Below are 15,417 nucleotides of genomic sequence, written 5' to 3' on the forward strand. Positions count from 1 at the left end.
TCCAAGTTCCACATACAGAGTAAAAACCAACCATGGGTGGTTCTAGGAGTCTTAGGAAAACAAAAATGAAGCCAGAAATTAGCTAAGCTTCAAGATTTTAGTGGTAAAGAGGAATGAAAATACAACTCCTTATTATTTATGTAATTTGAAAACTGACAGAAAAGGAAATCCCTTAATTATTTTCCTCATTACTTGTCTTATGAACAACTTTTTTCGACAGAAGGTCGCAGAGAGTGACAGGTGCAAGGCAGAAAGCAGCCCACTGCAGGACACCCTTAAGAAATCACCTTTACTCACTTATGATAGGACAATTATTTAGTCACTCAAATGAAGAGCATATCTCTGAACCATGGAAGAACTCAGAATCCTCCAGAACACCCTCCACTAGAAAGAATTTGAAAAATAATATTTTTCCCTACTGGTATGGCTTTAGCACTGTGAGATCCTGCAATGGTGCTCTTCCTGACATTTAACCATTTTCTGAACCCACTTTTTCCAATGCACAATTACACAGAGCTACAGCCTAGGGCCAGCTTTGCATGGGACACTCAATCAGACTTCTCTGTCCAGTTCAGAGTCACCATTCAACCTAACCTTTACATGTCTGGGAAAGAACTGGAGTGTCCAGAAAAAAAGCTGTGCAAGTTATGAAGGAACATGACAACTATATACAGAAAGTGTTAAACAAACCCATGTCATTGGAGCTATGAAAAAACAAAAGATCTTAACACCAATATGTTATGTTTTTAAAATTTTAATTTCATATAATCTAATCTAATATAAAACTACTTACTACGGTAAGATTGTGCTTACTTGTTCACAGATCTCTAATCACACTTGCCACGTTGTTTCTTATGAAAAACAACCTCACTGTTTTTATTGATAAGTCCAATGACTAAGTGACCATTACCTGTTTAGTACATTGCTATATGTCCTGCTGTCCATTTTACTGGCCAAAAAGAAAGCATGACCCCAGAGCTCATTCCCCATTGCAGCCTCAAGAGCCTCCTAGTATGGGAAAAAAGAACAACTTTAAAAACAAATCTTTTATATGTAATATACAACAAAACCAAAAGTTAGGATTTAAATTTGTTCCAGTAACTGAATATGACTAAACAATTCATTAATCTAATTCAAGAGCAGGAGACAATTCCAGCAGCACCTGGCATTATGCAAGAACCAACCTTAAGCAGAGTAAGACTAACCTTAAAAAGAATTGTTAATGTACTAACGTCATCTTTGCATACTAGAGAGAAGCAGCTGAGAGTTGTTGTTTTTATCAGTGGTGTGAAAGTTTATTAAAAAATACATTTTGCTCCTACAAACGTGTGTTTGGTTTGCCGCTAAGGAGCCATGCTGGAATTTTTTAAAGCATTTTTCCCTTTACAGGGTTTTTTTGCTTTTCTTTCACCTGCACAGGAGTAAAAGCAGTTGGGTGTTTAGGGGTGCTTTTGGAAAAGTTACTTGTTACGTGTACTTGTTCTTGTTGTTTGTATTCAAACTAGCGTCGGCAAGGCATGGCAGTAAGCAGTATCTGAAAGCAAATACACTGCCATCATAGCAACAAACAGTTTATAAGAAACTGAAACAGCGATTCCTTAGTGTGAAAAAATGCTGCATCTATCTTCAAAGCAGTAAAGGAGAAGGCTCAGTGGTACATAGTCAGGAGGCCCTCACAAGCAGCTGTAGGAGCAGACAAGACAGTAAGAAATTAACTAGTAGCATATATTCACTAAGTTTTTCTACAATGAACAGTTCTTAGCAGTTAGGAAAGTAGAGCAGTTAAGAGGGTGACAGCATAAGGGTTCATTAATATGAAGGTGTACAAACGGTGCAAGTGGAGAGTTTTTAAGTAAAGAATAAGAGGAGCACAAAGTTAGGAGAACAGACAGAGAAAAGCAAAGTTAACCTTATTGAAGTGCAAACAGCAGGCAGTCAAGGGGAAGAATATTACAGGAGCTTAACTGGCAAAAGGTGTAAAATAAAAATCGTTATGGCAGTTTTATTAATCAAATCAAATCTCTAAAATCAAGTTTTAATAATGAGGACAGTGCAAAACAAATCTTTTTAGATGACAGCTTGGAGGAGCCATTCTTCTATGGGGGTTACATCTGCAGGAGATGCCAGCTGATCCAGGTTTGCTGAATAGGAGGGGTAGTTGGCCAGCTTACATAGTAGTAGAGAACTGGCAGACCTGGCCCAGGTGTCCTTTAGAGAGATGGTGTCCCTAAGGTGGTGCAGGAAAAGATTCCAGACCAGACAGGTAGAGATAGATGGGTCACGGTTACAAGGTGTAAGGTAAAGTGTGCACACTGTCTGGGGATATCAACCCCAGAGCTGGATGTGTCAAACCATGTTCAGGTCCTTGCGGAGCTGGATGGTGCCTCTGAGGATTCTGAGGTGGTTGGAAGGGATGTGGAGCCCCAACGGGCCACCTCAAATCCAGATCCCAGAAAAAGAGAGGTGGTGATAGTAAAAGTCAATTAAAAACTACAGTGAAATAGCAGATGCTCTAAACTTGCATTTTTCTGAGGTCTTCACATGTGAGGAAGTGGATGGTCTCCTACAAGTATAAGTGAGTACTAAGGAGCTACTGCTCAGATTACATCTCCAGGACCAGATAATATTTATCCTTGAGTACTTAAGGAGGTTAATAAGTAGATAAATAAACCCTTGATGCTTATTTTCAGGAAGTTACTGTGCACTGGGGGATGGAAGGAATGGAAAATGGCAAATACTATCCCGTTAGATAAAAAGTGTTACCGGAAAGCTCTAAGCAACTATAAGCCTGTAAGCTTAATGTGCACAACAGGAAAATAAATGGATGGAATTATTAAGGGAACCATTAAGCAACACATAGCAAGAACATAAGTTTTATTTAACAGTCACCTTGACTTCAAAAGAAGGAGGTCATGTTTTACTAGCATGCTGGAATTTTACAAAGAAGCAACAAAAGGGTGTGATCAGAGTGGAGCTTATGATATTATTTATCTTGACTTTCAGAAAGCATTTGAAAAAGTGCCACATGAAAGGTTGAACATCAAAACTGAAAGAAGTGGGAGTTCAGGGAAATGTTTGTAGCTGGGTGCAAAATTGGTTCAGACACAAGCAGAGGTCGAGAAAAAAGCAACTAGGTTGATTCCTGGGTTACAGGGGATGAATTAAGAAGAAAGTTTAAAAGAGCTAAGCCTTTTCAGTTTAAGCAAAAAAGATTAAGAGGAGCCATGATTGAAGTGTTTAAAATTATGAAGGGAATTAGTACAGTGGATTGAGACTGTTATTTTAAAATTAATTCATCAAGAACACAGGGACACAGTTGGAAAGTGGTTACAGGCACCATTTTGCATGATTTTTACCTGTAAATAATGGATCAAGTGTGAAGAAAACTGAAACATGGGATTACTGTATGGTTTCACAAAAGTTTCAATCCACTCAACCAGATTGCTTGTCTTACTTTCTTTCTCCCAGACAGCAGTAGCCTGGTATATCTTTGTAGAGACTCAGAGTATGATTCTGTGCTACTTTTTCTTTCTCCAGTAAGTAGATCTGTGCCATCTTGGATGCTGTCTGGAATAGTCATCTCATCTGATAGGTCTATTAGGCTCCCAGATTCATCCACAGTTTCAGCCTTCGTATAGTATCTTGGATTTTTACAGTCTTTCATTAGTAACTCAGCAACATCTGAACCTACAATTCTCTGAAAAGGAAGTGATTGAAATAATAATGTTACATTAATACATTGCCCAAATCTGAACTTACATCATGAGAATCCTGCAAGCAAGAAGACACAGTTCTGCCCACCAGCAATTTTTGCAGCATGGTATTTTTAATTAGGCTCTCTAAAAATAAAATTTTCCCCGTGGACAAATACAGATCTATCTATCTATCTAATAGAGTACACTACCCATCATCACAGAATTTCCTGCCTACAGGAAAAGTTTCTGGTCTAAAGGACGATGGCAAACAGAATATTAGGTTTACCTCTAGCCTAATAATTTCTCTGAGGAAGGACAGTCAGCAGGTCAACACTTAATTATGTGTAGCCTGTAATTATGTGTAATTATATGTAGATCTGGAAAATGGAACACAATGAACTTCAGTATACGAGGAGATTAGAGCTGCAAATTTAGTATTGGCCACAAGATGGAGATGCAGACTGCTGGACAGAAGAGTTTTCAAACAATCACAAACAATAGCGTTTTCCCTGAATCTGACTCGTGAAGTTAAGCAAGTATAAAAAGTTCTCTGGGAACAGGATGAGCAACCATAAAAGATAAAGTGTAAATCAAGCTGACTGCCAAAGAAAGTTTAATTAATGGAAAGCAGGATAAATTCTCGTACATAATAATTAATTCATCCATCTATTTTCCAACCTGCTGAATCCGAACACAGGGTCACGGGGGTCTGCTGGAGCAAACCCTGGGCAGGGCGCCAGCCCACCGTAGAATAATTAATTCTCATTTTATAATAGCCCAAAGAAAGCAGATATATTTTTACCTTTTCACATTTGAGAATCATGCTTTGTGGCAGTTAATAACACAAATCACCTACCATTATAACCACTAATCAAGTAAGGCAATTGCCATTTTATTTGTTCAAATCCAGGACCAGACATCTTAACAGATTTCAGAAATGGCCAGCTTCTAGGAACAGAGCCTCCTGCATATCCCTGAGCCCAGTGTACCTAGACTTGGACCAGTACTCTAGTAACAGAACCCTGTCTATGATTGATACTGTGAATCTGTGGAATTCCCAGTCTGGTATGCCACTCTTGAACTGTGATATCAATCTCCCTTTGAAAATTTCAGTCACATGTACTGAAGGGCAACCCCATAACCCTAGAACAAATCAACTGAAATCTAATGCATCAAAATCCCAAGGAAGATAGGTATTATTGGCACTGATAAGACACGAGGTATAACTGTATGTCTCATGATATAAAAAAGAAACCACCACGACGTTCCACATTCAGTCTTTGTAGAATAAATGTATATGACTACGAGCAACACCTAAGTGTCATGTGTCAGATCTGCTTAATAAAACAAGAATTTCTTTGTAATGGAGAGTCATGACCACAATATTTTGCAATCAGTAACTGGAAGTAATGCTAGCAGCATTTTGATTTTTTACGTGGGTACTAAGCATTTATATGCTATATCAATACATTATCAACCCCCTAGACTTTTTCTATACCAGCTTATCCAATTCAGGTTCATGGAGGTATTATGAAGAGAAATGTAGAAACCAATGCTGGACAAGACATTAGTCCATGGCAGGGCAATTTCACCCCTTCTCAGTCAGATTTGACCAATTGTGTGCAAAACATGTACAGTACAGACTAACAGTTAATTCATCTTTACTCTTAATGCCATGAACCTTCCGACTGTACTTTGCAGACCAAAAACTTTATTAAATATAAAATATAATCAGTACATTAAAATACAATAATTGAAAGAAATGCACCTGCAGCAGCACTTTAAGATATTAAGAGGAAATTAATTACACATATAAAGCAAAATTTATTAATCACAAATAGATTAGCTAAAAATTAGTTTGATTGGTGCCAAAAAATCTCCCATGCAAAAAAAAAAAAAAAAAAAAAGAAAGAAAAAAGAAAAAAAAAGTGGTTTACTTTGTAGATTTGGGTGTTCTGAATCCATTTCTAATTCTAAAACTGGAATTTCTCCACCACAATCTATTTCTTTGAGATAACAGATTCATTTGAAAATGCCATTTTGAAAATAAATGGTCTTTTTCATAAAGATAAGTTACATTTGTTTTATGGGATATGTACTGTATTTTTTAAACTCAGATTATTATTTGAAGTATATTTTGAGCTGAAAAGTGGCAGTTTTTCACATTCTTACTTTTAGTTGAGGTAGACACAACCACAAATCAAGTATTTGCTACACATTTATTGCTTTTATTCAGTATTTTTTTTCTTCTCCTCATTCCTTCAAAATTCTCAGGAATTTATATTTAGATGGTTAGAAAGATTTTTTTTTATTGTTCAAATGAAAGAAAGCTGCTGTTCCATTCCACTGTGAAACAACTTCTGAGGATTATAAGAGGAACAAACTACCAAGTGACTGTTTTTTAGTACGTAATAATGGTATTTAAAACAATGTCGGTAAATTATCTTTTTTTCTTCAAATCAAAATAATTCATTTTAAAAATGTGATTTTTTTTCTATAAAATAGTGTGCTTTTTTTAAAATCTTCATCTGTCAAAAAATGGATGTGATGGAGCAATTTAGATTTGTAATTGGCATCCTAAAATCTGTACAAATCAGTGTTATTAAACTCGGTGCACAGATGGACATAGTAAAAGAACAGCACAAACTGAAAATTATGACTAGAGGTTTGAAGACTAGCGTACTGTGCTAATGTTCTAATATTGATTAATAGTGACTATGGGATGTAGTAAATGAAGAAAAAGCAGGTTAAATGCCAGCAAGAAAAGGTGACGTGGTGGTGGACTGGCTACTGTGACTGCCTCACGACTGTGGGGCATAAATGCAGGTCCCAGAGTGTCAAGGTGGTGTAGTGGTAGTGCTGTTGCCTTGAAGTAAGGAGATCAAGGGTTTGTGTCTTGGATCCTCCATGTGTGGAGAGTTCTTTGAGTGGTGTGAAAAGTGCTATATAAATGTAAAGAATCATTACCAGTCTGTATGTTCCTTTTTGTGCCAATGTAGTTTTCTCTGGCTACTGTGGTTTCCCGATGACAGTCCTTTGTGGCTTTTCAAGATGGATAATTTTGTTATGGCTCATTTAAAAAATTAATCTTCTTCCTGGGTCTGCTGCAGGACAAACTGTGGTTGAAGCTTTTCATTGGCTCAAGGTGCTAGGGTTAATTTTCTGACCTGTTCTGTCCTTGTTCTTCTCAGGGCTGTGTGGATTTTTTCTGAGGTGTTTTAGTCCCCACTCCTTCCCAAAACATATACATGATAAGTTGATTGATAAATAAGTTGGAATGGAATGAGTTGGAAGGGCTGTTTGCAAAAGTGTGTACTTTATGCTCTGGCCTGCTGTCCAGAGTGGTATCCTGCCTTATGGAGCTTATTTCTAAAGTACTGTGTGCAAGGCAGGAATCAGTCTCAGTTGGAACACCGGCACACTGTAGGCTCCCCTCAAGCACACAACCAACAGAAAAGTTCCTTGCTTACTTTAAGAAGTGGGCATATTACTCTTACGTTAGCTTACCTTGAATAGTCTCATGTGTATACTCCAGCTGAGATTTACATGGTAAACATGAAAGTGTTCCCTTGCAGTTATAATCCTAAAATACTACGAGATTTTTCATTTTATAATTTTACTTTAGAGCTATTAATACCCTATAATTACTGCCTTTAACATTTGCATTTCAAAAATCTTACCCCATTTTGTCTGCAGAGCATTTCCAACATTTTCCAGAGGATGGCAACACAGGAGTCCTCCCTTCTTGTATCACCGCTTGGACAAATTCTGATTTGGTGCTGGCAAAAGGCTAATACATCTACTTTGTGCAGATCCTCTCTGTCAATACAAGGCAAATTAGTGTGAATAATTAATTTTATTTTATTGTAACTTGGTGGACATGCAGAGAATATTATTTTTCATTTTCATACAAGATCTTAACTGGCAAAGAAGAAACCTATTAATTGCATACTCTCAGAATACATGCTGTCTGTATTAACAAAGAGACTCAGAGTTCCCATTTAAAATCATGATGTGGCATGAAAAGTGTGCTCATTTCTTACGCTGTGAGAAGAATTCAGTGCCTCCCTTTGCTGCACATTTCTTGCTTTTTACAGATTGCTCTTTGTCTCTGGTGCTCTGGAGTCAGTAGGTCTCATTGCTGTGCCTCCACCAAAAACCACAAATGAAGAAAAATTCCACCTCCCTAATACAGACCAGTCTTCAGAATAGTTATTCAACGCCACCAGAAGCGCCATGTCTGGCATTTTACTGTGCACAAATGATTCCTCTTTTTTGCCATTTACAAGCACACATGCACAGAGGGGCCAATTACATTTGAAACCACAGAAAATGTGAAGTTTGCTCTACAACAGTGAGAAAGTTTTGATATGTCAAATATGTTAGATAATATATCATTCCTTGTAGAATTCTAGTCTGTTTGTGACCCATTAGATTAAGCATCATTATGAATTTTAGCATAAGTACAGTGTATATTGGTTTAGTAAATAAGAAATAGATTCATAATAAACAAAATTTACTTTAAAAGCTAAATAATATGCAGGCCTCATATCATAAATTTGTTGTAATCACAACTTTACTTCAACTGTGTTAGGAGTTCACTGAGATTTCTTTTGTTAGATTGATTGCTAACTTGCTTCAGTACATTTCTTTGAATCCTTTGTTTCTGTACACCTTAGATCTAAAACATAAAAAATGTTAAATATCAGAGTTCATTATAACTCATGTCCTGTGTCATGCCAATGGTACTGGTGAGGATCGCAATGTTAGAAGACTAAGGAGAGCAGACCAAACTCTTCAGTCCTCATCAGTAATCTCCACTGCCTCCTAAAGAATTTCCAGGCGTAGGTCATTTGAGATTTCTGACCACTTCAGTATGTTGTGACTATATATGCCTAGGTCTACACAAGTGATCCATGCAAAGTACACCACCAGAAAGTCTGGTCAAAAATTTTATATATGACTGTGTACAGATAATCCTAAACAAATGGTAAATATAATATATTTATACAATTACATACTAAAAAGTATGGTAATAAAATCAATTCTTACTGTTTTTGTATAGAATCCATCCAATAACAAGAGGACAAGGATAAAAATTTTGATTTAAAAGTCAAAACAGAAAAGGATCCCAAAATTAGAGAGATTCTTGTGGCTAGAGAAAATGGCTCAATGATTGAGAAATAATGAATGAGCAAAGCCTGCTTAAATGAGCGTCCTAAACCACTAAACAGATATACAGCATAGCTGACATTATTTTACAAGGATGTGGCAGCCCCTGAGCCAGGAACTGCTAATGGTGAAAATCTGTAAGCCAGGCGGTTGTGTAGAGAACTTCTGATCCAGCACTATATACTGTAAAGCACATATCTCTCCTGCTCCACTAAGAAATATATCCACAAACTCTTGACCTTTTAAAGAGGACCTTTAATTCAGTCCTTACATTTTTACATGCTGTTATGATTTTGCCAAAAACTCACAAGTGCCACATGGGGTTGAACAAAACAGAATTAGCAGACAGGAACATACTCAATGTGACAGGCTGAGGTCAAAAGAGCAGGAGGAAATCTAAAATATCTGTCATGTTATAATATTGAATGTCTAATGGGAGTTAAGTACATTTAGCACAAACCTTTATTGAATGGTGCTACCTATAATCATACACAGCCAGCAGAGCACAAATGCCTCCTTCCCCATGCTGCCCACCAACAACCTCCTGTGCTTTATGATAATATTGTTGTAATATTACATGATAATGCACATCATCAAAAAATCATTACTGTAACATCAAGGTCAAACAACAAGACTAGGGGGGCAAAACTAACATGTAAACCTAAATTTCACAAAATCGCTATGCACTCAGTTTTTTTTTTCATAGAAATAAACTGCAAAGCTATGTTCCAAAGTACTGCACCATTATCATGTCTTCAACACAATGACTTTGGTCACTTGACTAAAAATGGGCATGATCACCAATTCACCTATAAAATATGGTACAAATTGGCAGTGTCCACAAAAAAGAAAAAATGAAAAATAGCAGCATGCTGATATTACTGGGATAACATTAAAAATGAGTAATAATTAGAAAAATACATGCAGCAGGTACCAAAACTAGAAAATGTGACTTTTAGATGCAGAAATCTCAGATTAACAATTCATATTACGAGTCTGTAGACTAAAACAATTCACTTCAACTCTGCACTGGCAATAGAGTTGACAAAAAAGCCAGTTACCATTTTTCCAAATTCAAAACTGTCATTTTATTAAAGACCGTTAGAGTACAATGGTCAGCATGCAAGAAAATAAACAATCTTTCAAAATTAAAAATTTTTAAAAAATTAAAAAGGTGTAAAAAGTGCTGAAATACATTTATCCATCTGGCAGTTACCTCAGAATATTTTGAACTTAACATTTTTATTCACAGTACCTTAATAAAGGCCCAGGGAAGAGCCTCATCTCTTCTTGTTCTTGAGTACTAACAAGAATAACCTGCAAATACACAGAAATATACATTTTTATATCCATAATTTTCTGATTATAGTCCCAGGGAGTGAGAGATTACCCCATCAGGAACAAGTGCAGGTAAGACTCAACTTCCTGAAGGGCACCCAGAAGTCCCTCAGCACACATAACGACAAATCATATTCTCAATGATTTGTCAGAACCCATATAAACAAAGGAAGAGCACCACAGCAAGAAGTGAGACTGAAGTGTGAGAAGCATCAGAGCTCCCTGCTGTTTTATTGTGCTGATCTGCACATATTCATAGGTTAAAATATGCAGGGTATCTGCGGAAAGACAAAAAAATCCAAAAAATTGACAGATTAAACTAAAAGCGAAAAATGATAACTCCTCATATATATTTTGTTTTCCCTTGGATTTTCATACAATGTGTACTGTGAATGTGAATGTATTTAATAAGTATTTTTTGTAAATGATAAACTAGAAAAATTATAGAATTTTAAAGTAAAAACAAAAATTCTTTATGAGCCCTTTTAACCATTTTTAGAGACATGGAAAGATGGAGGCTGTCATAACAGAAGTGGGTGCAAGAAAGGAAGCAACCCTGGACAGGAAGCAAGGAAATCACGGTTCACCGACAAAAGCGCGATAGACATATGCGCCCCGACAAAACTGCGACCAACAATTGAGCGCCGACAAAGCCGCTAACTGGTTTTCGACAAATGCGCGCCGACAAAATCGCGAGAGAGACCAAGAGAGTGGGACGCCCTTGCTGCAATCCTTCCTACATATGCAGGGCGTGATCTTAAGGACTATCTGCGTGCCGTGCTGATGGCATAATAATATAACATAATATTGACTTCTAAAATAAGCATTATTATATATGCTTTAAACTAGTAATTCATATTTAATGAAACTTTTGCGATTTTGTCGAGGTGATTTTGTCAGCGCGATTTTGACGGCACATTTTAATCGGCGCTATTTTGTCGGCGCGCATATGTCTATCGCGCAAATGACGGGTCACAGGAAATCACACACACCTGTACAGAGTCACCAGATAAATGAACACACAGATACTTCTAAATCGGGGGGCTCAAGTCCAGAGCTGGAGGTGTGCATTGGTTGAAGGTGTTTGCTTTATTCAATTTTTTATTTAGAAGCCGTTTATTTACTACTAAAGAAATATGTTTTTTGGGGTTTCGTTTTAGTTCACTTGTTACAATTCTGAACCCTAATTTGCCTTTTTACTTTTAAAATACTATATCAAGGTTTTAATTGTTGCCTGTTTTCTTAACCAGCCATCAGTTAATAATAAGGGTCAAGTGACAAAGGAACTAGCTCTCCAGCTTACATGCTTTCATTTTAAAAGTATATGCATAATGAAGGGTCTGTATTAATACAATATTCTGAAATAAACGAGAGAGAAGGGAAGGACCAAGAGGTACAAATCTGTTCTGGACCACTGTATAATGTTCCTAGAAAATCTATAATGTGAAAAAGATTTGCCTTGGAAGAATCAAAGCACTAACAAGCCATTTAATTAAATATAGAGTCACTTTCTGTTAGGTCTGGCTTCTAATTACTAAAACTGTGAATGTCCAGGACCGGAATTGAGTACCCCTGTTCTAAATTAATAACAAATGTATCAGCAGCAGGCATACTGGACATTGCCAACAATTCCATCTAGTTATACCCCAAAATATCCTGAGATCCTTAAGTTGGATGGGGGTCATTTGTTTATAGTAATTATCAGCATTTATTGCATATCTCAATTGAGCCAGGGGCTAGAATTTTCAGATTTTTCTGAGCTATTCCAGTTATGCAAGGTTGCATCCTCTGAATCATTGTTGTGCTGAAAGGTGTCTTATTCATTTGGCGCATGAAACATTTTTTTTTTGTTCTTTATTTAACCTTATACAATTTCTTGTATTAGAAATTTGGTAGTTTTTACATATCCCTCTGGGTTAGAGTGCAGGGTCAGTCATTGCACAGCGCCCCTGGAGCAAGTGCAGGTTAAGGGCCTTGCTCAAGGGCCTAGTAGAGTAGGATCTCTTTTGGCAGTAATGGTGACTTGAACAGGCAACCTTCTGGGTACCAGTGCAGATCCATAACCTCACCACTCCGCATAAGGATTTGCCTCTAGGATTTCTCTGTACTGGGTTTCTCTACATAGAGAAGAATCCTCATTGGAACTATTTGGTCTCAGAATTTCTCAAATACCTTTTAGCAAACTCTATCCAGGCTTTAATCAATTGTAAAAGATTCTACATGTGTGCATAATCATAATTTTTTACTTAATAATCACTGATGATACAAATGTATAGAATGTAACTCTCTTTTCTTTCATTGTCTTAATTTAAATCATGTGCAAGACTTCAAGTATAGATGCAGGAGAAAGTAAACTGTGGGACAGCACAAGTTGTTTTTAATAATAATGTGTTTGATAATGCACAATGAGTATATTCTTTTAAAGTTTGAATTTATATAACTGTGCACACAGTTTATGGGAGCATTCTGCTATGTCTATATAAGAGGCAGAAGTGCATAGCACCAAATATACATATGCCTGACTACTGGAAGCTTGAAAATCCAAACTTCTTTTTTTTTCAAATATACATTTTATATTCTAGTAAGACCTCCTATAATGAAACTCATTTGGTCCCTGCATGGCAACCACCAAAACATGTTGACAACATTCTAACTTGTAGTTATTTTTCTAAATATATTCCACATACCATAGTGGTTATAGTGAACAAGTTGAAAGTAATGGAAAATTGGAAAACCAAAAGAAGCGTAACCATAAATGTTGTAGGTCACCTAGGATAAAGGCATCAGCCAAAATGTAATCATAAATGTTGTAAGTTGCCTAGGATAAAGGCATCAGCCAAGTAAGTACATGTAATAAATTGGTCAAATAAGTCTACTTACAAAAGCTCATTTTGACAGTTTTTTTTAGCTTTAATGATGGCTTAATAAACCACAAGGGCCAACTCTACAGGTATGTCTACTTGCTCATACCTCATGCCATCATATTTGCAAGATTATTTTTAATGTTCTTCCTAATAGTTGCATCATTTCTGTCACAAACCAAACTCATTAGCCAAACCATGGCAATTCACAAAAACAGATGAAAGTCATCCATGGCTGTCCACACCCCTGATATGATGGGATAATTTAAAGGTATTAAATTTATGTAATTCATGTAATTCAACTCATAATTGCTATCGGAACCTTAAACCTCTACTCCCTACTAAATACATGGTAGATAGAAGTACTGCTTTTGGTGTGTAGATTTTACAATAAAGATTTACATTACAATGATATATAAAATGTACCTCCAGACTATGAATTTCAACCAGTGCCGGCTCTCCCTCGCTTGGCATATGTGGGTTCACTCTCACCAGTTGACCTCCAGGGCCAAAGCTGACCGCAACATGGGGAAGACAGAATTTCAACGAAGAAGCAGATTCAGATTTTATGCCATACTCTTAAAAAAATATACAAAAGTTACGAGTATTGTATACAAGTATACAGTAAATTAAATGTAGCATATTTCTGAATTAAATAAATAAAAAAACAACATTTGTACAAGTCTATAATCATGAAATAGATTAAAGGATGGATGAATTGACTTGATTTATTAGGTATTTATTCAGAACTGCCAGTTAAGACAAAATTTGCATTTAATATAATGGTTTGCTCCTCTGGAATGTCCAGAATGGGCACTATAGAACAGGTTTAAAAATGAATTTGATTTTAAAAAGGACAACAATCATTGAGTGTTTACCAGCTCACCTGGCTGTAGGGATGCACTTTGCACTGATGGCTCGGCATCATATTGGTAGGAAGAATCCATGTACTGGCTGAGTTCATGACTGCTTGAAGACAGCCCAGAAATCTTACAGTTAGCTAGTTGTCCAGACCCATAAAAGGATAACTATAACATAACAGGAATATGAATTAGACATAAGGATAAATAGGATCATATAACTGGAAGCTGTATTAGGTAAAGTTACAGACTCTTTAAAGTGCACACTTTCGTAATACTTCTTTTATCAGGCATTAGTCAATGTTTTCATTTGATTTTATTGAAATTCATTAAGCTAAAAATCAGCACAGTATAAAATTAGTCAAATAATTTGTGGATTCTCTTAGGGTAATCTTGAATATTTCCAGTGTTTGTTGGAGATTTTTTTAAGCCTTTAATGGTATTTTGCAAGTGTTTCTCATGTGTTTTTAGCTGTTTTTCAAGTGTTTTCAAAGAAGCCTTTTGCAGGGAAAACATGATTGGTATCATTTCCTGTTACCATTTTGTGGGCCATGAGGCGCTCTAGTGTTGAGACATGATTGTTGTGCCTCCAGAATGTGTTCTATGACTTTACTGCTTTAAATCTGGGTGATCACAGTACTGAAAAGGAAGTTCAGGTATTGGGTTCACCCTGTTCTGCTGCAAAGGGAGCTGAGAGGACAATTCTGTACTGTCTGTGAAGAAATCAGACAGAATCCTGAAAATTTCCAGGATTACACATAGATAAACTCATAAGTATAATGATATGTGACAGTGTCTTTATGATATTTGTGAAATTCCTGCCCCTCATGTACAAAAAAGTATTGCATTATTTCACAAGGATATTGCCTGCTGTGGTCAGTGCAACATTGTACATAGACATACTGTGGCCATCTAGTGACACCTAGTAAGGTAGAGATTAAGCAAGTGACAAAAATCGAACAGACATTAAAAACATACATTTAATTCTTTATATGCTCAGGGATAAATTTAACCCACCTAGTTTACAGTGTAGTACGGAGCCGGGGATTATTGCAGCAGCACAGAGTGTAAGGCAAAAAACAAATGTGCTGAATGGTACACCAGTCCTTTGCAGGACACAACTGTACAGCTGATCAGAAAAGAGTGTGCTGCATGCAATCCAATAACACAAACCTATTTGAATTCAGTTACAGTAATCCCTCGCTATATCACGCTTCGACTTTCGCGGCTTCACTCTATCGCGGATTTTATATGTAAGCATAACTAAATATATAACGCAGATTTTTCGCTGCTTCGCGGGTTCTGCGGACAATGGGTCTTTTTACTTCCTGTACATGCTTCCTCAGTTGTTTTGCCCAGTTAATTTCATACAAGGGACGCTATTGGCGGATGGCTGAGAAGCTAACCAATCAGATCACGCAGTTAAGTTCCTGTGTGCTGAATGCGATGTTAACCAGGAAATCTCGTCTCGCTCATTCAGCATCAATGTGT

General features: G+C 36.7%; 1 protein-coding gene across 6 annotated transcripts in view; it reads right to left on the minus strand.

Annotated features, from left to right (window-relative positions):
* sec16b (SEC16 homolog B, endoplasmic reticulum export factor) overlaps nucleotides 1-15,417 on the minus strand; it is a 57,313-nt gene that overhangs the window by 25,753 nt on the left and 16,143 nt on the right. For all 6 annotated transcript variants that reach the window (XM_039734697.1, XM_039734701.1, XM_039734699.1 and 3 more), the window contains 6 exons: nucleotides 13,953-14,094; nucleotides 13,493-13,644; nucleotides 10,123-10,184; nucleotides 7,376-7,514; nucleotides 3,455-3,697; nucleotides 911-1,008 (listed from right to left, as the gene is read on the minus strand). In XM_039734697.1, the coding sequence (XP_039590631.1) occupies nucleotides 911-1,008; nucleotides 3,455-3,697; nucleotides 7,376-7,514; nucleotides 10,123-10,184; nucleotides 13,493-13,644; nucleotides 13,953-14,094 (836 nt within the window). The remainder of the gene's footprint in view (nucleotides 1-910; nucleotides 1,009-3,454; nucleotides 3,698-7,375; nucleotides 7,515-10,122; nucleotides 10,185-13,492; nucleotides 13,645-13,952; nucleotides 14,095-15,417) is intronic.

The sequence above is a fragment of the Polypterus senegalus genome, chromosome 14, assembly GCF_016835505.1.
Source record: "Polypterus senegalus isolate Bchr_013 chromosome 14, ASM1683550v1, whole genome shotgun sequence".
Classification (NCBI taxonomy): Eukaryota; Metazoa; Chordata; class Cladistia; order Polypteriformes; family Polypteridae; genus Polypterus; species Polypterus senegalus.